This window comes from Schistocerca piceifrons, chromosome 1, assembly GCF_021461385.2.
Source record: "Schistocerca piceifrons isolate TAMUIC-IGC-003096 chromosome 1, iqSchPice1.1, whole genome shotgun sequence".
Classification (NCBI taxonomy): domain Eukaryota; kingdom Metazoa; phylum Arthropoda; class Insecta; order Orthoptera; family Acrididae; genus Schistocerca; species Schistocerca piceifrons.
The window spans coordinates 888,098,032-888,124,590 of NC_060138.1; the positions used below are offsets into that span (position 1 = coordinate 888,098,032).

A 26,559-nucleotide genomic window follows, 5' to 3' on the forward strand; every position below is an offset into this window, starting at 1 on the left:
AGTTTACATTCAATTTTTTTAATTAGTGTCTTCTGTCTGCATGAGTAATTACTGGTGTATGTTGAGTAGCGAATCAGCCATATTAACGATATGTAGGGAAAGGTTGGGCAAAGCAGGGTAGCAGGGCAGAACTTGGTATAGATCTTATCTCCGCGGTAAGTGGTGCAATGTGTCGGAATCTTTCAGAACAATGATGTCACGGGGCTATCCGCTACCACACGACGGTTTGCCGCCATTCCTTGCGCGTGTCTGTATTATTCTGGCCACTGCCTAGTATTCTGTCATTGTTTTGCAACTGATCAGCATTCCTTCATCTCGAGTAAGTGGAAATGATATGCATTTAGATAAAATTTTGTATTATTATTTCGAAGTGTGCTCTATGAGCTTCTTATTCCATTGCTTAAAATATTTGAATTATGTGTGTTGTCAAGACCTCATAACTAAGAATGTGCTTTTTGGGCAAAATGGGTGAGGCATAATTGGGTAGTATCTCGCTCTGCCGCACTTCGTATTTGATTATATTTTATTTATTCTTATGGATTCCTTTTCCGGTTCTATATTTCAGAATGGTAAGAACATATGAAAGAAAGATGGAAAGGCACCAATGGAGCAGTGTATCCATGGATGAAGCAGTCCAGGCTGTTGTGAATGTCTCTGTGGGATGAAAAAGGACAGCTACTTAGTATCACGTGTCCCATACAACTTTAGAGCATCATCTACATCTACATCCATACTCCGCAAGCCACCTGACGGTGAGTGGCGGAGGGTACCCTGAGTACCTCTATCGGTTCTCCCTTCTATTCCAGTCTCGTATTGTTCGTGGAAAGAAGGATTGTCGGTATGCTTCTGTGTGGGCTCTAATCTCTCTGATTTTATCCTCATGGTCTCTTCGCGAGATATACGTATGAGGGAGCAATATATTGCTTGACTCTTCGGTGAAGGTATGTTCTCGAAACTTTAACAAAAGCCCGTACCGAGCTACTGAGCGACTCTCCTGCAGAGTCTTCCACTGGAGTTTATCTATCATCTCCGTAACGCATTCGCGATTACTAAATGATCCTGTAACGAAGCGCGCTGCTCTCCGTTGGATCTTCTCTATCTCTTCTATCAACCCTATTTGGTACGGATCCCACACTGGTGAGCAGTATTCAAGCAGTGGGCGAACAAGCGTACTGTAACCTACTTCCTTTGTTTTCGGATTGCATTTCCTTAGGATTCTTCCAATGAATCTCAGTCTGGCATCTGCTTTACCGACGATCAAATGTATATGATCATTCCATTTTAAATCACTCCTAATGCGTACTCCCAGATAATTTATAGAATTAACTGCTTCCAGTTGCTGACCTGCTATTTTGTAGCTAAATGATAAGGGATCTATCTTTCTATGTATTCGCAGCACATTACACTTGTCTACATTGAGATTCAGTTGCCATTCCCTGCACCATGCGTCAATTCGCTACAGATCCTCCTGCATTTCAGTACAATTTTCCATTGTTACAACCTCTCGATACACCACAGCATCATCTGCAAAAAGCCTCAGTCAACTTCCGATGTCATCCACCAGGTCATTTATGTATATTGTGAATAGCAACGGTCCTATGACACTCCCCTGCGGCACACCTGAAATCACTCTTACGTCGGAAGACTTCTCTCCATTGAGAATAACATGCTGCGTTCTGTTATCTAAGAACTCTTCAATCCAATCACACAATTGGTCTGATAGTCCATATGCTCTTACTTTGTTCATTAAACGACAGTGGGGAACTGTATCGAGCATGTTCAGGAAAGAAAGGAGAATCTGAAGTACAAAGTTCATTAAAATGGGACGTTTTGTAAGTATTTTTAATGAGGAGCAGGAAGAAGAACAGTATCTCCCGAAAACGGAAACTCAGCTATTTGGACTTACTCTTGATGAGTTGCGTGAACCTGCATTCCAGTAAACCGAGCGTAATAACCTCCCTCAAGCATTTCACGGTGGAAAAGTAGGTATAGATTGGGCAAGAGGATATATGTCAACACATCCTAATTTAAGATTAAAAAGACCTGAAGCTACATCAGTAGCGCCTGCAGTGGGGTTCAACAAGGTGGCAGTACAACAGTTTTATGACGTTCATTGCCAGGTAGTAGACACTCCCAAACTCACCGGTGAAAGGACCTTCTACAGTGACGAAACGGCACCAACTGTGAATCCCAAACGCCATTCAAAACTAATAGCAGAGGGCGGACGTCGGCACTTCGGAACGATAACATCAGCTGAGAGGTGAGAAATGGCGTCCGCTGACATTTATGCCTCTGCTGGTGGAATATGTGTCCTGTCCACGCTTGTCTTTCCAAGAAAACGGATTCCGAAGTGGAATTTCTCCTGGCACTTCTGTTGAAGTCTACGAAACAGGGTGGGTGACTTACGAACTTTTTATAGTGTGGATCAAAAAGTCTATTTCGTTCACAGAAGCGACAAAAGAAAGATCGGTGTTGCTTCTTCTGGTCGGGCACTCGACGCACACAAAAGGATTGACCCTGATTGACCTAGCCCGGGAAAATGGAGTGATTCGGTTGTTTTTTCCAACTCATTGTTCTCGTAGACTGCAGCCATTGGACGTATCATTTATGAAACCATTGAGCATATTAGGTGGGCGAAGTACGAAAATGGCTGAGATCTAATCCTGGGAGAATTGTGACTTTATTTCAGATGGCTTGTCTGTTTAGTGCAGCCTATGTGCAAGCTGCAACAATGATCACTGCTATGAATGGATTCTGACGAACTGGAATTTGTCCTCTCAATAGTAATGTGTTCAGTGATGGAGATTTTCTTCCATTTGCATCGACAGATATTCACCAATCCAGTTTGACTGAAGAACCACTTTTAGCCTCAACTAGCAAGAACCTTCAGACTTTATCATGTGATGAGAACATGAGACTCGCCACCCTGCAGTAGTTTCCAGTGTGCAAGATGAGAAAACATATTACCTGTTTCTACAGTTGTGCAGTGTACAAAACGAATTTCAAGTAAACGAGATCTACATCTACATCATACTCCGCAAGCCACCTAATAGTGTGTGGCGGAGGGTACTTTTGGTGCCACTATCTGATCCCTCCAACTCTGTTCCACTCGCGAATAGTGCGGGGGAAGAATGATTGTCGGTAAGCCTCTGTATTGGCTCTAATTTCTCGAATTATCTCCTCGTGGTCAATACTCGAGATGTATGTGACGGGAAGTAATACGTTTTCCGACTCCTCCCGAAAAGTGCTGTCCCGAAATTACAATAATAGCTCTCACCGTGATGCACAACGCCTCTCTTGTAACATCTGCCAGTGGAGTTTGCTTAGCATCTCCGTAACGCTCTCTCGCCAGCTAAACGATCCCGTGATGAAACGCGCGGCTCTTCGTTGGATCTTCTCTACTTTAGTATAGACAACTGCATCATCTGTGAATAGCCTTAAAGAACATCCGACGCTTTCTAATAGATCATTTATATATATGCAAACAGCAACGGTCCTATCACATTTACCTGTGGTACTCCGGATGTTACCTTTACGTTTGTCGATTTTGTTTCGTTAAGAGAGAAGTGTTGAGTTCTGTCTGCAAGAAGTCGTGAATCGAGTCGCAAATCTGCTCAGATACGCAATAAACTCGTTTTTTTTTTTCACAAAACGGCAGTGCGGGACGGTGTCAATTGCCTTCCTGAAGTCAAGCAACACGGCATCATCTTGAGCGCTGTTGCCTACGGCACTGTGGAACTCGTGGAGTTACAGAGCGAGCTGTTTCGCAGGATCTCTGTTTGCGGAATCCATGTTTATTTTTATAGAGGAGATGTTCATTTTCTAAAAACATCATAATTCTTGAGCATAAAACATGTTCCATAATTCTACAATAGACTGACGTCAACGACATAGGCCTATAATTGTGTAGATCTGTCTTACGGTCATTCTTAAAGACGGGAATGACCTGCGCTTTTTTCCAGTCGTTAGGTACCTTTCGTTGCTCAAGCGATCTATGATAAATTACTGCAAGAAGCGGAGCAAGTCCTTTCACATTATCTTTATAGAATCTTATAGGTATCTCATGTGATCCTGACGCCTTTCCACTACTAACCGTTTGTAGCTGCCTTTCGATTCCGCGATCGGTTATCTCAGTATCTGCCATTTCGACGCCGTAATCTTCCGTGGTGGAACAACTTCGGAAGACCGAATTCAGTATTTCGGCCTTTTCTCTGTTATCTTCCGTTTCGATGCCGGTGTGGTCGCTGAGAGAATGAATAGATGATTTTGACCCTCTTACTGATTTTACATACGACCAAAATCTCTTAGGGTTTTTACTCAGGTCGGTTTGACAACGTCTTAATTTCAAAATCATTGAACGCTTCTGCCATTGCTCTCTTATGCTCATTTTCGCTTCGTTCAGCTTTTGTTTGTCAGCTAGATTTTTACTTCTCTTGAATCTGAGATGAAGTGCTCTTTGTTTACGTAGCGCTTTTCTAACATGGCTATTAAACCATGGTGGATCTTTTCCATTCCTTAAAACCTTACTCGGAACATACTTGTCTAGGGCATATTGAACGATACCTTTGAATTTTCTCCATTTGTTTTCCACATCTTCATCCTCATCACCGAATATTTGATGCTGACTGCTGAGGTATTCTGAAATTTGTATCCTGTCACTCTTGCTGATCAAATATATCTTCCTACCGTTCTTAACATTCCTTGTAGGACCCGTCGTCATAGAAGCTGTCGTTAACTGATTCGGTAAGTTCAGGTTTGTTTGTTGGCAGGAGGGCTAAGACGCTACCCTCTCGAGTTGGTTCTCTAACTACCTGCTCAAAGTAATTTTCGGACAAGACATCAGGACAAGTCGAATCACAATCTTATCCCATACAAGCTGGAGTTACGAGATGCTCAGAATGGGAAGCAATCGAAGAAAAGTGTCAAACGTTGCTTGGATTTACCACAAAGATGTCTCAGATTTGCAGAAAGAAAAACAAAATCCTCTTCTAAGCGTGGCAAAAGCAGCGAGAAGATCGGTTCCGCTCTCCCTACAGGCTTTAAATCATGTGGTAATGAAGAAGACGATTGTCTCTATTGCCATGATTTTTCAGAAGAAGGATGGATTAGATGCATGTCATGCAAGAAATGGGCCATAAATCATGTGCAGAAATTGATACACATGACGAGGATGCCACACACGTTTGAGCATTATATGAATAGAATTGTTTTTTCAAATTACGTTTTCTTGGAAGATATATCTGACATTTTAAATTTGCGTTTTCTTGTAGGGTATATCTGACATTTAATTACGAAAAGAAAAAGGTACCCCGTTCTGCCCCACATATGGGGCAGAACGGGGCAAAAAGACACTTTCGTGATCATTGACTGATTTCAAGAATTGGAAGGGCTATAGTCTGGGAGACGAGTCTTTGGTATTGACAGCTCGGTAGCGTCTTTCCGTTGCGTAGCGACCGCAGGCAGGCAGCCAATGACGGCCTGACTTTGAGCGGGTAGCAAGGGCCACGTTGCCGCTCTGAAACCCGGTCGCGCGCGCTTATGAAACTTACCAGTGTCTCGCGTGCAGGCGGTGCGGTCGTTCGTCGTTTGTCTGAAGTTGAATTCGCAGTTTATTTCGTTTTTGTTGTTTTTAGTGTTTCTTTGTGTATGTTTCGTTGTAAACAATGTCTAGTGCGGCGGGTAGTACCAACCCAACACAAGAAGTGAAACGGAGGAAGAAAAGTGTGCTACACACCCAGGCCCGTGAATTCGTGTGCTCTGTGAGGGATTACTTTGAGAAAGAAAAGGACAAAGGTGGGCCCTTAATTCCTGTTGTTCAGGTTGTGAAGAGAACTGCAGCAGCATTGAAAATAAGTAAGAACACTGTTGTAAAGATAGGGAAAGAACAGTATAGTGTAGATTGTGACGAGAGTGGCACAACAAAGCTGCACACACCAGGAAAGAAGCGACCGAGAAGTAAGCAGGTGACAGCTTTGGACGATTTTCAGTAAGACGCTATTCGTCGTCATATATACAGCTATTATAAGAGAAGGGAACATCCCACTCTATCTAAATTACAGGTGTCGCTTCAGAAAGATGATCTTTTTAAAGGGAGCAAATTTTCATTGCGTACAGTGTTGAAAGACATAGGCTTCAGCTATTCACTGTTTAACGGACGCAAAATATTATGGAAAGGACAGATGTAGTTGCATGGCGGTGCAGATTTCGGCGCAGGATCATGGATGTGGAATTCGAAAGTATAGTGTGGTTAGATGAAACTTGGGTCAATGCCAGCCATTCTTTACGTAGAGGCTGGAATGATGGAACGCCCGAGGGGACAATGGCAGTGCCTGTTGGCAAAGGAGGGCGTATTATTGTCTTACATGCAGGAACATCGAAAGGTTTTGTGCCAAACTGCTTGAAAATGTTACGGTCAAAAAAGACGGGAGATTACCATGAAGAAATGAACAGTGTAGTATTTCAAGAATGGTACGAGACATCGCTTATGACGAATCTGATAAGTCCATCAGCGATTGTTATGGACAATGCGCCTTATCATTCCGTTGTTCACGATAAGGCACCAACCTTGGCAACAAAAAAAGACGATATTATTCAGTGGTTGAAATGGCGAAAAGTAGATTTCAGAGAAGATTTAAGGAAGGCGGAACTGCTCGAAATTGTGGCACAAAAGAAACCCCAATTTCCAACATATGTAATTGACGAGATTGCTAAAAGGCACGGGCATGAAATCGTTCGGCTTCCTCCATACCACTGTCACTTCAATGCAATTGAAGGAGTGTGGGCGCAGATAAAAAATTACATTGCTGCAAACAATAAAAAATTCACGATCTCTGAAGTAGAAACTCTCCTTCCAGCAGCTATCAATAAAGTGACAAGCGAGACGTGGGCTAAAATTGTAAACAGCACTGCAAGTGCCATCAGAGAGGCGGCCAAAACCGAAGGGGTTGTGGAAGAATGCATCGAAAATTTAATTATACATCTGGGAGAGAGCAGTGATAGTTCGAGTAGTGCTGAGGAAGACAATGTCAAATCAGATTCTGACAGTGATGTGAGTGGTGTTTTTCCATTACAGTAACTACAACGTATTCAGGAGTGTAAGGAGGGAGTTTGCTATCGATCTACAACCAGATCATCATATTGTGAGTACTTTCTTCAGATTATAACTCTTAATACACTGACCAATTATTCTGTAGCTTGTAGTAGAACGAATTAATAATGCTAATACTTAACAATGGAAACCAAAACTGCTAATGTTCAACAACTTGCGAAAATAGTTTTCATTTCAGTTGTGAAGTTTAACAAATAACTTTATTATGTTTCAGCATCTTAGATACTTGTACTAAATAGCTCTTATCAGTTTTCGAGTTAATATATTTCATGCATCAACTTTAAATAAATTCACGCGTACCAATACGACTTGTATTTTGTCTCGCTTTTATTTCTGCTGCTAGAGAATGCGTGTAGCAGACAGGGCGCCGCGTGCTGTGAGCCACGTTCGGCAACAGCGCCGTCTGCCCGCCGGAACTGTCAGTACCAATCACTCGTCTCACGGACTATAGATGTCCACTTTAGGCAAATTTGTACTTCCTGACAGTGTAATAAATGCTCATATGTAATAGAAATAAGACTTTAAGATTATTTGATGACAAATAATCGGGTCCAAACATTATGACCCCGATTTGCGTCACCTTCTCCTAGCAAAAATTCCGCTTTTAAAGGCAAGTAATGCGAGTCTTTATGAACACAAAGGTTATTGAACTATTTTCTTAATTACCCGAATACGAGAAACAAATTTGTAGTGAACAGATGAGGCAGAAGGGCGAGGCGAAAAAATATGTCCGATTGCCTAATCCAAGCCACTTAGGAACAATGCAACATTTATTTTGGCAGACCAAGATTAAATTATAGAGACTGGAAGACCACACAATGAAGAGGTAAAACGTGATGTTAACTATTTCGGGAAAAATCGGCACCCATAATTACTCCAGAAAAGACAATACCTCCAAAAGTTAGAATTGTATAAAAATCTTCGTAGAAAATTTTCATTGTTCTCTCAGTTTCTGTATGGGACGCCTAAAACACTTAATTGACTGGTAAAAGTGCAACGTAACACTATAAGTGGCGACCTTACAGGGACTGTGCCTATCGGATTTTGTAAGTACAATTTGTTTAAACTATTTTAAAGAATTTGATTCTTCACATTATAACAATGTGCGTTTTCTTCTTTGCATTACAGGAATCGTAAAGAAAATGACAATAATGAAATAAAGAAAGGAAACAGAAGCCCAGAAGGAAACTTCAAAGAAGAAAGGGAGAAAATACACAACAGAAAAGAAAAAAAAAAAATTTATGCAGACGCAAATGAGCACATCGGAGGAAGTGAAGGAAGGACCATGTGTTATTAACTATAGCGCTCTGTTGCTAGATTATCAGCAATAGAGCCTTGCTTTCCATCCTTTTAGCAATTTCAAAAAAAAAAAAAAAAAAAAATATTTTTTCGTAGCATCACCTGTGCGAAAACTAATATTCAGATAGGGAACGATTTCCGCGCCATTTAATTTGAGCTCAAGGAGACAAAAGCCATCTTGGTGCGCGCAATTAGTATACTAAAATTTTCGATGATATCTAAACATAACTTGTAATAGTATAAACAATAGTTAAGGTAGGTGAATCCTGTATATTCAACACAATGGAACAAAAAGAAAGCAACGAAATGAGTGGAAATGTTTTTCATAAATAGGAACAGGAAATAATATGAATGAACAAACTGAAATGACTAACGCAGCGAAATAATAAGATGACAACTACGCAGCAACATCCAAGATTTCAGTTTAACGAAAGCTACAGACCGAAATATTTTATTAGGATACATTTCAGTGGAGACAATAGATGAATTGTCAATACAAATGTTAACAGCGAGCACTTTTTCACGTTGTGCTTTACAAAGAAACATGTCGCGAGGAGCAGCTCGTGGTCGTGCGGTAGCGTTCTCGCTTCCCACGCCCGGGTTCCCGGGTTCGATTCCCGGCGGGGTCAGGGATTTTCTCCGCATCGTGATGACTGGGTGTTGTGTGACGTTCCTAGGTTAGTTAGGTTTAAGTAGTTCTAAGTTCTAGGGGACTGATGACCATAGATGTTAAGTACCATAGTGCTCAGAGCCATTTGAACCATTTGTCGCGAGGACAAAGAATGTTTACGGGCGACAGGGTATCACAGATATCAAGAATTATTACTTCATCTCAACCAAGCGACATGAACGAGATGATGCAATTTTACAAAAATCTGTTTACAAATATGACGAATCATTACGATCAGAAACTTCATCAAAATTTTTCAAAATTATCGACCGAGTCTGGTCAGAAATTTTCACAAGTACTCGAAGAACAAAAGTAAAGTCCGTTTAGGTTAGACGAGCTGACCGAAAAGCAAAACAATTTGCAAACTGCACAAGACAAGTTAGCTCAGACTACACCTGCAATTCAGACAGATGTATCAGAACTTCAATCAGTTTGCAACAAACTCCCAGACGAAGCGAAAAAACTGTCGGAAGAGATTGGGTTTATGAAGCCGGAACAGAAACTTTTTGACACAGACGTAAAGTAGTTGAATGACCACGCACAAGTGGGGGCGTTCGACAGTGACGCCACACTCGCGAAAAAGTTTGTGCTGCAGCATCGAACGTATGTAGAAGAAGTCGAAAAACTGATGTCCGAAAAGGAAAATAAAATTATTATCAAAGCAGAGGCGGACATGAAGGCTAATTCCTTCTGGACTGGCCAATGGCAGAGTTAGTTCGAACGAAACGACTTTAACACAGGAACCATGCAAGAAATCTTAGCAAAGGAAAGAGAAAATACCTTTTAATCTCTGCAGATTGGGGTACGCAACACCAAAACATGTATTTTTACTTATGATAATGTTTAACGGAACTAACTACTAAGTACCAGAATGTGACTATTTACAAAAAAACTATCATACGAATAACCCGAACTACGCAAGACTCTATCCTAAGGGTTTACAAGAGAACTCTTGCAGGGTGTAACGCGGACAAGAAAAAAATCCCCGGATTTTTCCCGGATCTCCCGGTTAAAAACGCACTTTTTTCCAAGTGAAAATACACTTTTTCCGTGATAGGCAACAGTGTACTTTCCCTCGGAGCTGTAAAAATATCAATCCTTTGAATGGTAAAGGTTTTAAACACCAGGGTAGAATTACTCTGCACTTTAGAAAACGCAACTAGGAAAAAAAAACGCGTTTTGAAACGATATTTGATGTGCGGCAAAATGTATGCTGCATATTTTCATATTACGTACGCTGCATATTTTCGTATTATGAAAGTATAAATTCGAATTCCATAAACTACAGCATGTTAGTTTCCGAAGCATTGAAATTGAGATCGCAATCCGCATTTGTAAGCCAATCATAGCTCATGTCACGTGATCTCGCCAACCAACGTAGCGTAAACGCACAAATAGGAAAAGTTAATGGTTTAAATAAATGTACGTAGTGTAGCTACAAGAAAAGCTAAGCTTTCACATACAATATCTTGGTCTTTTTAGCGTGTGTTACACTTAAGATACATCACACAAATGTGCCAGTAAAATTTTAAACAGTGACAATGTCTGATCTTCTGCGCTCATAATTATTCTAAGTGGCTGGTCCTCAAACGGATAAGTTTTAAATGTGAGTCAAACGCTCTGTGATTTAATTTTTAATTGCACATTCTCACACGTTACGTAATTCATCTTGCGTAAAAGGAAATTTCCTTTGAAAATAACGCTTTTCAAAGAACCATTCGCAGTATTTTCCTGTAACCTCTTAGACATGGTTTCGTTTCAGCAGCTGTCAGAGAGCGGCCGGAAAACAAGCGTTACTGCGCGTAGACAGCTACGATGACGTAGGAAGCCCATATGTTCGTACACATATAGCATTAACAGATCTTACATGGCGTCATAAAAGGACTATGACATCAGAGGATACTCTTAGAGCATAGGAATTTCGCAAAACCATACTAAAATGGATAATTCGGCTTAAAGGACACACTCGTATGTCCAGGTCCACAATGAGATACCCCAAGCTGATATTAAGCTTTTCAGTGCGCTTTTCGGGATGCAAATTTTCTTGGAGTATCAGTATTGTATTATCTCACGTTTGATTCTTTATTATGGCACAATGCCATATGTGCCAGAAGATGAAAATGTGCACTTAAATTCAGTGAACAGCTTAAACTAGCCAACAGTGTGGAATGAAACACTTCCTTTCGTATAGATTGACTGCACCTGCGGAAAAGATTACTAAAAGCCACATTTATTTAGGAAACCGACAAAAATATCTTCATTGTTGTGCAAGGCAATTAATGCTTGACTGCCAAAAATGTGGAAATAAAATCAGAAACCTGAAACTGATAACATACTTTCGCCTTCCGTAATTATGTGAATGTGTTTTAATTCATACAAATCCGTTTTGTTTTCATTTGACGTGTGAACTGTAAACGAAGAAGAAACAGCAAAATCACTAAACGTAAACACGGGTCACTATCCCTCTACTCAGTACAACCCAGACTGCTCTGCGCATGCGCGAATCTGGCAGATTGAGCGCCCCAGGAAAATTTTTCTGGGTAACACGTGCTTCTTGCTACTGCTGCAGCCACACTTCAAGCAGCCAAAAGCGGGAGAAACTACTGCTCATACGCCACTCATCTACCCAAGCGCATGAGCCCGCTGGCGGCTGCTCAAAACGAACTTAATGTAAACAGTTGTGACGTCACGCTCATCGGAAGCAGTTTGCTCTTATGAAGTATTCCATAGTCCTCGTCCTAAAGCCTTTGACACATTTTGCTTTTGGCAGGCGCTTGTGTGTGCACTGTGTTTTGTTGTAAATGGCGCATTTCCTTTGATACTTAAATTTTATTTTGATTTTATTCCCTTGTTTACATTTTATTGCTGCAATATTATTCTGCAGAGCGTGATACAGTAAAATTCTTTGTTGGACAATCAGTTCTTACCAGTCAAAATTACAAAAATTTAGCTGAAGACTAAAACAATGAGAAATTGCCGGAACTCTAAAAAAATTCCCGGGTTCTTAAAGGTCTTCTCCCGTATGAAAAAAAAAAATCCCTGGTATTCCCCGGTTGTACTGGAGCGTATACACCCTGTCTTGTACACGAAATCCGAACTACGCTAGATTAAAAGATAACTAAATCCACGCTGTATACTACAAAAGCCTTATGGGCAACGAACGTAACAACAAGAAATACCGTAGCAAGGCATGACGAGTATAAAGAGTGTGAGTCACTGAGCACTATGAGCACAACCACATGTGTAATACTGCGAAAGGCAATTGATTTAATTTACTGAATAAAATCATCAGAAGGTAAGTTCAGTAATGAAGAACATGATATGTGGTGTATATAAGCCTACAACACGAAGATTAACGAGTGGGCTCAATAGTATAAGCTTTGATAGAATAAGTATAATTTTGAAACTGATGGACTCTGAGAGACACAAGCTCACACGAGTAAGAGAAGTAACACGTCATACGCTGCTCTGCTGAAAAATGTTTGAAATATGCGTGTTACTCTGGTTAACCTACACGTAGTGAAGCATTTAGTCATTTTCTCCGAGGATAAAGGTTTTAAGGGAAAGATGTAATTGCATGTCCGTTTAATAACGGAAAGTAGGTATGAGTACGGCGGTAGGTACCAGTAGGGCCCACTGACAATAAGTATAGTTATGTTTGAATGCGTGTGAAAATGAATGCAACGTGGAACAGTGAAGTACGTGTGAATGCTCATTACCGTGTACTGCTAGCGTAGTGAAAGGTGTATGCTACTGCAAGGGAGGCCTGGTTTGTTTTTGGCTCTAATCTCGATGGAGGCAGATAGACTATCAGTAAAGCAATTTTAAGAAATTATCTCGCTTCCAATACGTTTTACTGCTACCTTTATTCTGTACCGAAGCCCTGTGGATGGCAATATGAATTGACTTAAGTGTAGCACTGAATGCTTTATAACTGAATTTCGTTATCAATCTTCATGCATTGCTAAATTTTGCACACTTTCATGGTAGGTCAACAACGGTAATCCAGTATGACTGGTCTGAACGTTGACACAGACCGTTTCGCGGCCGAATGCGCATATTATTTTGCTAATTCGTAACGATCTGAGGTACTTTGTATTCCTAAAACAGTTTTGTTATCCCGATAAGCTGAAATTCATTTTTATTAGTACAGTTCATACTAATTACCGTTTCTTCTTTCATTTATATCTCATATTTACGTATTGTGTTTAACACACTAATCAGCATTAATATAGTCTTACACAATATCGAAAACAGTCTGACATAGTTCGGATGGTTTTTCAATTTCACGCCTGTGCATAGTATGTTGGTAGCACTTCGTCTCCTTGCCTGTTATGCTGTGTATCAGACTTTAAGGCTGTGCGGATCAGCATAACGAAAAGGCGAGGGGTCTCGCTCGTTTTGTCCACGACTGTACATAATACACCTTAGAGTACGCCATTATTTTTTGTGTATTTGCAATACGTTTTTATTGTGGTGTAATCACATTCACTACTGTAGAATGTGCACTCTGACCCTGCAACACTGGGAGAGGACAGTGATGCTTCCCAATACAGAAATGTGAATTTATTAATTGCGGTGAAAGTGATGTGTGCAAAAGCTCAACACATACACGTAAAAGACGAAGAAGAATTAATAAACAACAAGAAAACCTGGTCACGGAGGCTGCTTTAAAATAAAACGCAACACGTCTGGTCTTACTAAGGCTTTTACTATAGTTGCAAAATACGACAATTGAGTTATACGACTATAGAAATCGTCCCTTACATGCTGCTGAATGTAGTCACAGACGTAGATATGGCAGAATTCTGACGAAATTCTAGATATTCAACACAGAATTGACCGAATAAGATGTGTTCATTCAACTGAAATTGGAAAGAACCACGAATTACCTACATGAACTCTCAAATTTCCTTATAGCCTTAGAATGATGTAATGTAAAGAAGACTGGCATATGGGAAACCCTCTCTAGATCTGAACATAGTCATGATACAAACTGTATATAGTAGTATATGTATTGTAATAAAACGTGACGAGGATTTTATTTTCATATGTGCGTATGTGAAATTGTGTAAAGACGTACGAAAAAATTGTGAATTTACAGTCATCGTACTTAAAATGTGTAAAATGATTTAAATTAGGCAGCACACACTTCAGTGTGAGTGGGCGGTAGAGAGATTCCGTCAGTTTGGAGAGGGCGAACTGTTACTTCATGAAACTACTTGATATTATGTACCAAACCTACTTTATGAAGGCTTAGGCTGTATGTATCATTTCCGGAGTCTTCTTCGGGTCTTTTGGCCAAAGATGACCCTTCGAATTCATTGGAAGAAATGATTATTGGACACAAGACAACTATGGGCCTACAGCCAGACGGACTAGTACTGCAAACTTGCTCCTGATAGCCAATGCGCTGAGAACACTGCGGTTTTGCTGGCTGGACCGAACAATATGACTTAACTGAAAAGAAAGTCGAACAATATGTCTCCGCCGCCAACAAAACCACGTGCCTCCGTTGCGGACGAATAAGGCGATAAAGACACTGATAAAAGGAAGATGGACTACAAATAACATATAATAATACCTACTTAAGAAACAGGGCAACAATCGCATGTAATTACCAAACTTGTAAATATGGTAGTAAACACGAGACAACTTTATGTAATTATGTAATGTGTAAATGTAATTTGTAAAATAATACTCTTAAGATTTACGTTTTAATTCTCAAAAAGGACTGATCCGCGTTCAGTGCAAAAATAAACTGTAACAACCAGTCCTCATCCTCTGTTCCAGCAATAAAGGAATAAATTCCCAGACCATGACACAACTCAGGGAAAACATCAAAGGGAGATTGTAGAAATAATCTTGTTTGACACGGAAAACATGTTTTTTATATAATACGGTAAGATTTTCGTAATATGATCTGACATCAACATAAAATGTGCGTTTCATGTGTATGATATTATAACACCTCTACTGCATACTGTTATCGAAGGAACTGAAATGATCGATGCCAATAGCCAGTGGGGGCCGTATGTAATGTACCTTAAACGAGAGAGGGCTTGTAAACACACGTGACGACGGCGCTGCCGTCGAGGAGTGAACAATACAGGGAGCGCTATCTCAGTGCGGCAGCCTTTCGTTGCGAATATAAGTCGTCATTGCGTTATCTCAAAATCTGAGTGTAAAGTTCATCATGTTTGACAGACAAATATTTGGTTATTAGTGTGAGAATCAGAGTTTGTAATCGTATTCATCATTCATTGTTTCCGTGTCCACCCATTTTTCCATTAGTACCACGTACAAGTAAACACATTATGTCACTCTACGCGGATTCAGCGAGCGAAGTCGACATGTCACTTCTGAGTCCACCCAAGAAACGATAAAAGAAGAAATCATAAAGTCATGCAGAGAAACGCATGTTTCTTAACTCTGGATCACAAAGCTTCGTCATTTTGACGATGCCCTATTGATAACATTGCTTTGTCTGTTAACGTTTTTCGCGCCACACTGCTATTCTTCATTGTAGTTTCTTAACTTTCGTGAGTATACATTGTCGGAATTTATTTGTTTGATTCAGCGGTATTGAGTGCTGTGTCACAAATGTTACGAGGATTTGTGTCTACGTATCCAGAATTACCTAAGATAACTGCAAAAGCAGGAACTATTTCAAACAAAAATATTGATTGAATGAGTATATGTCGTAGTACAGTGTGTTTCGAAATGGATATATGTATTGCAAAATATTATTTTGTCCAAACTATCGATCACTGCGCCTCGGCTCGGCTATTGGAGAAACGAATACATAGTCTAGTTTATATTAATAGCCGCTAGATGTCATTAGTCTTCTGTTTTGCTTGGTAAACGTCACATGTTTAAAATGGCTACTTCGCAGCAGAAATCATTTTGTGTTCTCGAGTTTGTGAAGAGCTATATCATGATTACAATGCAAAGATGTTTCAGGTTGAGGTACCAAACTAATCCTCCGAATGGGTGGAACATTCGCAGATGGTATCTATAGTTTCTAGATACAGGATGTGAATGTAAAGGAAAGAGTCCTGGCCGCCCTCGTATTCTTGAAGAAAATGTTGCACGAATTCAAACTGCTTTCCAACGTAGTCCTTCAAAATCAACTCGTCATGCCAATCGGGAGTTACAACTGCGTACAACAACAATTTGGCGTGTTTTGAGGTCGGTTGATTATGAAGCCGTACAAGTTACAGCTGTTACAAGCTCTGTGTCCTCATGACAAACACAATCGAGCGGCATTTTGTAACGAGATTCTTGATGTTGTTGACAGTGATAACAATTTCGCACAACGCATCGAGTTCAGTGATGAAGCGACTTTCCATGTTAGTGGTCAGGTAAACAAACACAATGTTCGGATTTGGGGCCTACAGAACCCACATGCAGCCATTGAACGTGTACGAGATTTGCCCGAAGTCAATGTGTTTTGTGAGATACCGTGATCATCTCTTTATGGTCCATTCTTCTTTGACGGAAACACGGTTAACGGTCAGCAGTATCTCGCTATGTTACAAAACTGGTTGTTTCCGAGGCTGCGCGGAGACAACTTTATTTTTCAAGAAGACGGGGCACCCCTTCCCTGGAGTCGCCAAGTGCGTGAATAATTGAATGAAACTCTACCGAACCGTTGGATTGGTCGTCAAGGAGCTGGCGATTTAGCATGTCTCAGCTGGACTCCACGGTCACCTGATTTGACACCCTCTGACTTCTTCCTGTGGGGTTTCGTTAAAGACAACGTTTATGTACCGCCACTCCCACAGATCCTGGAAGAGTTGAAGAACCGGATCCGTACTGCTATAACATCAGTGACGAAGGACATGCTTGCCCGAGTATGGGAGGAATTTGAGTATCGATATGATATTGTTAGCCGGCCGCTGTGGACGAGTGGTTCTCGGCGCTTCAGTCCGGAACCGCGCTGCTGCTACGGTCGCAGGTTCGAATCCTGTCTCGGGCATGGATGTGTGTGATGTCCTTAGGTTAGTTAGGTTTCAGTAGTTCTAAGTCTAGGGGAGTGATGACCTCAGATGTTAAGTTCCATAGTGCTTAGAGCCATTTGAACTATTTTTTTTGTGATATTGTTCGTGTCGCATCTGTAATCTGAACTTGAGAGGTTTGTAAAGTTTCATATTCGTATGTCTTAAAGTTTAATAAATATATGCGTTCGAAATGCGCATATTCTTTTTGAACACCCTATATGAAGTGCACAATGTGTGGCGGCAAGAATTTGAATTTTTATTTTATATTAGTTTAGATGACTAATCTGCATGAAGACGGCCTAAATTTCGAAGAGAAGCTTATGAAAATGCTTGAAGAAGAAACAAATGAAAACGGATCTGACAGTGATTCTGGTTCCACCGAAGAAATCGATAATGTAGAGATTGATGAATGACTGATTCAGGTCGTGAAGAAATCCGAGAGCCAAATACTGACATGAGTCGAAGCAGTCCCAGAGACAATCTTGGGCTTGGACAAACCGGACGGAAACAGTAGCAAATTGAATCTGAAAATGCTAATGAACCCATGTCTGATGAAGACGATAGACTTTCCTAACGATCAAGGAATACAAATGTTGTGTTGCCACCAAGAAAGGTTTTAAAGGGCAAGGACAATTACCGCTGGTCCGCAATACCTGCCAGTCGTTCAAGTTGTCGCACGCCAAGCAAAAACATTATCCTTTCCGTTCAGCTGCCCATTGAACAGGCTAAGTCATCGAACACTCCTCAGAAGACATTTTCTTCGCTTTTCACGGCTGAGATGGTAAACGCTATAGTGGCACATAGCAATGAAGAAATAGATGGGAGGAAATCAAGATACAAAACAAAAATACACACACACAAAGCAAACCTACATAGCAGAGATAAAAGCCCTTCTTGGAATCTTCATAATAACAGTAGCTTTGAAAAATTAGCTGTTAGAGAAATGTTCAATACAAATTTATGTGGTTCTCTGTGCAAAGCCACAATGAGGGCCGGAAGGTTCGAATTTCTAATCTCATGCTTGAGATTTGATAACAAAGAAACTCATCAAGCTAGAAGAGGAAACGATTATTTCGCACCAGGACGTGAAATTTTGAAACAATTTGTTCATAAGAACCTGTTATAAGCCAGGCCTATTTGTTAACGTAGATGAGAAACTGATGGGTTTCCGTGGGCGATGTCCTTTCCGCATGTATATTCCAAATAAACCAAACAAATATGGGATCAAAATAGTAATGGCCTGTGATACAAAAACAAAGTACATGGTCGACGCGTCTCCTTACTTAGAGAAATACACAGAGACAAATGGAATGTCTCTCGGGGAATTTTATGTAAGGGAAATGACCAACACTCTTCTCAAATAGAAGCATTACGGTAGACAAATGGTTTCCCTCAGTGAAACTCCCATATGACTTTTTCAAGGAAAAACTCACGCTGGTAGCCACTATTCGCTCCAACAAACCTGGAATACCGTCTGAGCTACTTTCCACGAAAAACAGAAATGTAAGTATTCTATGTTCTGCTTTGATAATGAAAAAACCCTGCTTTCATACAAAGCAAAACCAAATAAATGGTTGTGCTGCCGTCAGCTGCTCACGATCAGCCCATTACAGTGACTTTAGTCAGAAACCACACATAATAGACGACTACAATGCCAGCAAATTTGGAATAGACGAGCTAGACCAGATGTGCATCAGCTATTCATGTAGTCGGAAAACCAGAAGATGGCCTCTATGCGTGTTTTATGGCATCATAAATATTGGGTATGTGAATGCTTCGGTTATCCATACCCACAATAATTAGCAGCAGAGGGCCAACAGATTGCCAAGAAAAGGCTTCCTTATACGCCTAGGTGAAGAACTCGCTAAACCCTGGATGGCGAAGAGGCTAGAAACTCCCAGTCTACAAACACACCATCGAATAGCCATATAAAATGTCATAACTAAAGTTTCACCATCACAACGGCAAGAATAACCTTCGACTGGCAAGAGAACTCTTTGTCTCATCTGCCCTTCTAAAGAAAAAGTAAGACAGGCACATGTTGCAGAGAACGTCGTCGTGCTTACTGCAAAGAACATGGGGGGAATCTGTGCACAAAATGCTGTAAATTAAGTAATAAAAACTGTAAAACTGCAAGAAAATACTTAAAGGGAAGTTTCTGTTTTGAATTACAGTATACAATTTTCGTTATATCTTCAATTTATTGTGGTGTGTTTTTATGAAAATAATAAAACGTAAAAATTTCGAGGATTTGTGTTTATGTATTATGGGAATAGGCTTTGTGATCTAGGATTAATGTGTATAAAACGGAGCTGTTGTGTCCACAGCACTCACTGACCGATATTGTTTTGAAAACAGCTGCATGTACAGGTGTTTGTCGTTATTCAGTGTATCCTGTGATCACAGAGCCACACACTCTTTGAAGTCTCCCAACAAAGGAAAGTCGCAACAGAAGACATCAGGAAGAATTGACGACTTCGATAGAAATGCGATAGGAAGGAAAGTACACATAGTTTTCGTAACTAGTTGCCAACAACTGACGAAGTGCTTGCTGCCGTGAACGAAGATCCAGATTTGGGCAATTTTTGGATAACATTTTATAAATTATTAAAAGAAATGAATTTTAAATATATTCGGCTTGGACGCGATAGCATGCTAACAGCTAGTTATGACATCATTTGAATGAGGCAGTGTTATCTATGAACCATTAAATTGTTGAGAGTGAAGGGAGGTCCAGATACTATTTGGATGAAACATGGTTGAACGCAGGACATACCTGACGTGAAGTCTGGGTAGATAACGCCATACAATTCTCCAAACAAGCGTTTCTCTCCGCTTTATCGACAGGAAATAATGGTGCAACGGGTAAAGGAAAATGCTTGATTATCACATGCAATGGGAGTAAACCGGTTTCGTCGAAATCTGTGGATTTTCGAATCCAAAATGAGTGGAACTTATCATGAGGAGATTTGCGTCGATACATCCGAGAAGTGGTTTCAAGATGTCCTCTCTCCGCTTCAGCAAAACGCAGTTAAATGTTGTTGAAATCGAGCTGTACCATTTTCGTCAAAAAGAAAAAGATCCTAATGCGAATTCTAATAAGATGTATCAAAATGGCTAAAATCGAAAAATACCAATTTTAAAGGTGGAAAGAAAGAACTACTAGAAATAGAAAACAGAGTAGTGCACAATGAACGCGCACTAGGTGAAATGGCTAAGAACGTAGGGGAAACTGCTCTTTGAATTCCTCCGTAACACTGCAGATTAAACGACCTCCAGTTAGTTTGAGCCAGAATCAAAGTCCACGGTTTAGAACAACCCGTCAATACAGTGACTGCAGAAGAGTGGATCATAGAATAAAAAGAAGTGCGTTCTGTTATAAAATTGAATGAAAATATTTCAAGTGCAGCGGAATGAGTTTAGTTTTATCGACCTTTAACATTATTGTTCCTGGTGTTCTTATTAAAATCGCTTGTGTTTGATTCTCCTATGCCGACTGTCAGCTTTTTACGCTTCCCTTCATTACATTGTAGCCCAAGTTCACAACACAGTATAGGGTTTGTCACTAGAGACGCACGATCCGCTGTGACGTTATCGCAGCGACCACCAGCACAGAATGTACGAAGGATTTTCGATACCCCTGCTTTCACTGGGACAGCCGGTGGTCCGTAACGTGAAACTGTTTCTGTTTTGTTCCAGCTCTGGGTGAATAGTCTATGGGAAACTGACAGAAGAAAGAAATGCCTTTTCTATCTTTCTTTATGATAAACTTTATTACCGATATTTTGTACCAGGTTACGGTAAATTGTACGTAGTCACAGGAGCTAAGAAAACAGAATATGTTTGAAGTCATAAATGAAAGCCGAAGATTAAGCTACAATCAACATTTTTAATTAGTTTTTGCTGTCTATGTGAGTCATTGCTGCAGTACGTTGTGATATGTTAGAAAACCTCCGCTTTTAAAGTGAAAATATACGAGTCTTTATTAACGCGAAAGTAATTCAGCTGATTTATTTATCAACCAGTTATTCAACTAATTTCTTTATCAACCCGATAAGAGAAAGGATTTCAAGTGGATAGAAGACTCAGCAGGGTGGGACGAAAAAGTACGACAGGTTGCCAAAACCAGGCCACACGGGAACAACGTGAGACTCGTTTTGGCCGACCATTATTAAATTACAGAGACTGGACGTCCACACAATAAAAGAGGTAAAATGTCAATGTTAAAAATCGGCACCCATCATTACTCAAAAAAGGATAAAAGTATATTTTCCTATGTTAAAATATTTGGTTCGGACTGTTGTTATTCTGATTGAATATAACAATTAAATAGCATTTACGGTTAATATTCTCTCAAAATATCTGTTACTTTTATGTAATTAAAGCTTAAAAATCATTAAATACCGAGATCTGATCACGTGACCGTAAACAATCTATTATTAGCTGATGCGTAAGACGAAGAAGGTGTGCTTGGTTATAGTAACGTTAGCAGAAGTTACGAGGTTTTTACGCGCTTTTAGTGATGGAAAACGTAGTTATAGCTTTTAAGTAACAATAGAATGGAATTTTGTGAAGCTGATAGCGAAAGCCTTGCGAAAACTGATGCGTTTATGCGCCACCCATTTAGAGCGGCGATATGTGCAACGACGGACGTTTTTTCTCTACTTCTTGCAACATCGTAAAAACTCGCTCAAAACTAAGGAAACGTAGAACTTTTGCAACTGTGCCCGTGTTTTATAACTAGATTGTCGACTATCTGTCATGAGCTACAGCGCAAAGCACAAATTGTTCTTGGTAAAACTTGTGCTGATTTCCTGTCTAGAATATATGCAGCAGACACACTCCATCTGTCAGGCGTTTCGTAGCGCAACGGACAGTTCCTTCGATGTAGGAGATGATGTGTTCGATTCCTAGAAGGATAGTATATTTTTTAAAGTTTTGAACGAAAATGAGAATAGCGTTAACAAGAACTGATTGCAGCAGTTGTTTCGATTGTGGAATGTGTTATAAATAACTTCTCGTTAGACTTAATCAGAGAAACGGACAACAGAGGATAAATGCATCTACTTTGCGAATAAATACTTTTTTGGAAAGCATTGCTTTAGTGAAGATATAACCATACGTCCACAGTACAACGAGGTGTAGGACGATTAGGTTATACGGAGAGATATAAAACGTGTACAATATTCAGGTGACACATTCGTAAGAAGGGCTGTGATGTTTGTTAGTGTAAATAAACGTTAGTGCAGACTTAGTTCATCTTTATGTAAGATGATGAAACTGCAAAAGTGCAAACGATAAGGATTCTAGTTAAACAGTACGAAGATAAAACACATAGTTTCTAATACAGTAAAAACTGTGTGGTCACATTAACTAGAAAATATCTTCTTTAACGTGACGAGTGGAACAGCGATTGGAAATGTAAGCGCATGTAAACAGCAAAGAAAAAACAATAATATTCTGTTTCTGGTCGTGTGATGAAGTTTTGTGATTGTGATTTGGTTTTCGTATGAGAGGACAGTCGAGTCGTTTTACCAATAAATTAAAACGTTCTTTCGTGTTAGATTTGAACTAGCGATCCATGGAATCGCCTTATAAAATTCGACGGTTTACCGCTCTAAAGGCTGAGCTCTCATATATTTGATGTGTAATTAGGTAAAACGACATTAGGTATTTAATTTCGTTGAATGACGCTATCCTTCGTTGTAACAATGGATGTTAACTTCACAGTGTAACACAATTTTAATTAAGTTAGTGAACTTGTGCGTCGACGCGGTGGCAATTTGCCGGTACATTGCATCCACGTTTTACGCGTCTTCTAATTCTCCGGAACACTCAAAAAATTCTTTTAGGGAGTTTTCGTAGATGAATTTGTACTACACACCATTTGCAACCCATTTTTCGAAACCTAAATTCCAAAACAGCAGGAGCATCTTTGCCAGTGTGTTTGTAAATATTGGCAAACTAGAGCGCTCGTGAAGCCGAGTAGCGAGGCGAGTACCTTGAAGCGCCTCTTGCCGACGGGGGGCCGCGCGTAGGGCACCCCGCGGAAGCCGTAGAAGGGCCGGCCGGACGCCGAGCGCAGGGAGACGCCGCGCAGCGCGCCCTGCTCCACGCGCACCACCGGCCGCTCCTCCGCCGTCGCGACGCCAGACGCCGGCGTCCACGGAGTCGCCACCAGAAGACACAGCAGCAGCGACAACATGGCTGGCGGCTGGACGACGTCTGCGCGGTGAAGCTGCGCCTAGCTGGCTGCTCGGCGCACCTCGCAGGCGTTATCACCAGCTTATCACGGCAGCAAGGTCGTTTCCTATTGTCCTGCTACTTGGGCACAGACACAGCAGAGGAGGCATTCAGCTGTTGACAATCCAAAATTTCACTGCGGTCCTGATTTTGGACCAAAAGTCGAAGTCATCAATGTCTTCACTTGAGACAAACGCGATCGAAAAAAAAAAAAAAAAAGAAAACTGAACTCTGGGAGTTAAATTTCTAAATGAAATCTGATCTACTTGCACATCCACACATACTCAGCAAACCACTGTGAAATGCATGGCAGAGGTTACGTCCCATTGTACCACTAATTGGGGTTTCCTCTCATTGCCTTCACGCATGGAAGAATGATTGCTTCAGTACCTCCGTGAGTGCTGTGACTAATCTAATCTTGTCCTCACGATCTCTACGGGAGAGATACGCAGGGGGATGCAATAGATACCTAGAGTCATTTAAACTTTGTAAACAGGCTTTCTCGGATAGTTGACCTGTACCTTCAAGATTAGAGATTAGATTAGAGTCGGCCACTTCAGTTTACTGAGCATCTCTGTGACAGTCTCCCACGGATCGAACACACCTGTGACCATTTGTGCTTTCCCCCTCTGCATACATTCAATATCCCCTGCTAGCCATGTTTGGTATTGAACAATATTCCAGTATGGATCGCACGAGTGATCTGTAAGCAGCCTCCTCTGTCGAGTGATTGCATTTCCCCAGTATTCTAATATGAAACCAAATCAGGTACCTGCGTTAACTACGACTGCGCCTATGTGATGATTCAATTTCATATTACTACAATGTGTTACGCCCAGGTGCTATAGTAGTTGACCAATTCCAAGAGTGACTCTTTTATATTATGCTGACAGGATACTGCGTTTTTTTTTCCTTTTGTGAAGTGCACAGTTTTACACTTCCGAACATTTGAACCAGGTTGCCAATCTTTGCACCACTTTGAAATCTTCTCAAGAGCTGAATGAATATTTATGCAATTTCTTTCAGACAGCATTTCTCTACAGATAACTACATCATCGGCAAAAAGCCTCAGTTTGCTATTAATGTTGTCAGCGAGGTCATTAACATAAAACATAAACAGCAAGGGTCCCAACACACTTCAAAAATGTTCAAATGTGTGTGAAATCTTATAGGACTTAACTGCTAAGGTCATCAGTTCCTAAGCTTACACACTACTTGATCTAAATTATCCTAAGGACAAACACACACATCCATGCCCGAGGGAGGACTCGAACCTCCGCCGGGACCAGCCACACAGTCCATGACTGCAGCGCCTGAGACCGCTCGGCTAATCCCGCGCGACCCCAACACACTTCCTTGTGGCACATCCAAATCCTCGTTCCATTATACCTGGCTGCGTCCTTCCTACCAAAAAATCTTCAACCAAGTCACAAATTTCGGTTGATACTCCATACCATCGTACTTTTGATAATAAGCGCAGGTGCGGTACTGAGTCTGGGTTACATAACGACGAGCCGTATTCCAGGGCGACCAGCTTTAACAGCGCTTTCAGGTATCCGACATATTTTGAAATTATAGGTGATTTTGTGCTATACATCATTAATTTTTTTTTAAATGTGCCGGTTGATGACATGCTGTCAAAACTAGTTCGTGAAAAATATCAGTTTCAGCATAATTGTAGCGGTTATTCATCCAAATGAAGTCAACAGGAGAAACGTTCCTTCCGTCCGGTCCTCTGAGATTCCCTTGGCATCACACGAAAACACACCCACGGCCGCGACTTGAGTCCACACACTCCTAGCGGTGTGTGGCACGCGAGAAAAATTATGCGACTCTGTACGTCGCAAATTTAATCGGAAAAGTTTATTGGCGGTCCCAGATTAAGTCTCCGCTCTGCTACCCTATCAATCATTCTAAACAGGGGTCGCCAGCCTCGCCTTGACCCATAAGCCAGAGTTAAACAATCGCAACTCCAAAGTCAATAATTAAGTTTGAGGAAAGATTCCGTGATCCAACTGCGAGACTGGAATATATTCGCCCCTAACAGTCCAGTACACCGCCTCCATATGGCTGCAAGTAATTCCCGCCGAAGATCACCGCAACGACAAAACAGTCAAAGTCAATAGGGAAAGAGTCGCATAAAAACATCGCTCTCAAATTTTCGTGGAAGCACATAGAATTTATTGGCTTCTGTCAAACCTCGTGAAGGCCGTCTGCTTCAGCGAAACACCACCGTCCTGCCAGCCACTGGCTCTGCCATATGGTGTAAGACGGAGCGCGTGCCCACTCATTTAAAAGGAAACACTAGACCAGGACACAGGGAAGTTTAACCCGAAATACACGCCCGACCACTGGAAAGCACGTTCGGAACCTCTCAAAATTTCCGTACTGCAAGAAATAGCTCGGTTGATCACGAAGGGCACACATCTCAAGAATTCTGAAATTATCGATTTCGCGAGCTCCAAATCCCCCACAAGGAATTATTTGAAATTTGGACGCTTAAGACAGTTAGAATCAGAAGCAGAATGTAGACATCTTCATTGGTAGTTCCCAGAGACAGCGCTTCTGTAGGGTGCTACTTTATTTGAGGATTCTCTGCAGTCTGTGTTGGAAATAAACGGCCATAGTGCGGAAATCGTTTACCTTGAAGAAGTCTCATGCATCCAGACCACAACTCATTTTTAGGAATTAGGGAAAGACTAGACAGTTACCTCCAGAATGGGGAAAACCTCTTTCCCTGGCTTATACAACAGCCACAGAAACGAGCAAAAAGGCGTGGATCAGAAATGATATGTTGCACAGGGATCAAGAGCAAACATCTGGAGGGTAATGCGTTTATTAAATCGCAGACGGAACAACAAATTTCAAACACACACGTCTCACATAAAAATAAAAAGGACTTTTTATTATTCAGTAATGAGTATCTTCAAAAAACAATAAATGGAGAGTGCTTGTGTACGGGATGCCTCCAATTCCAAACGGTTATGCAGTAAGTGAGTTTTCGTATTTCGAAGATCGTCAGGAAAACAGCAAATGATTTACGTAACTCCCTCACTATTCTGAATTTCGCAGAAAGGTTAAATCTTGATGCTTGACTGAAATAACTGGAAAGAAGTTAAGCCATGGTTGGTAAACTTTCATACCGGGGTTCTTACGAGCACCTTTCTCGCCTGACATTTTCGAAACAAGTTTTAGTTACTAGTTACTGTATTACACCGACATTCATGGCAGATTAA

General features: G+C 40.9%; 1 protein-coding gene across 1 annotated transcript in view; it reads right to left on the reverse strand.

Moving 5' to 3' along the window:
• The window catches only part of LOC124776393 (venom carboxylesterase-6-like), a 205,632-nt gene extending 182,347 nt beyond the window's left edge, over window positions 1-23,285 (reverse strand). Inside the window, exon 1 of the mRNA XM_047251370.1 lies at window positions 23,082-23,285. Coding sequence (XP_047107326.1) covers window positions 23,082-23,285 — 204 coding nt within the window. The remainder of the gene's footprint in view (window positions 1-23,081) is intronic.
• Between the last annotated feature and the right edge of the window lie 3,274 nt (window positions 23,286-26,559).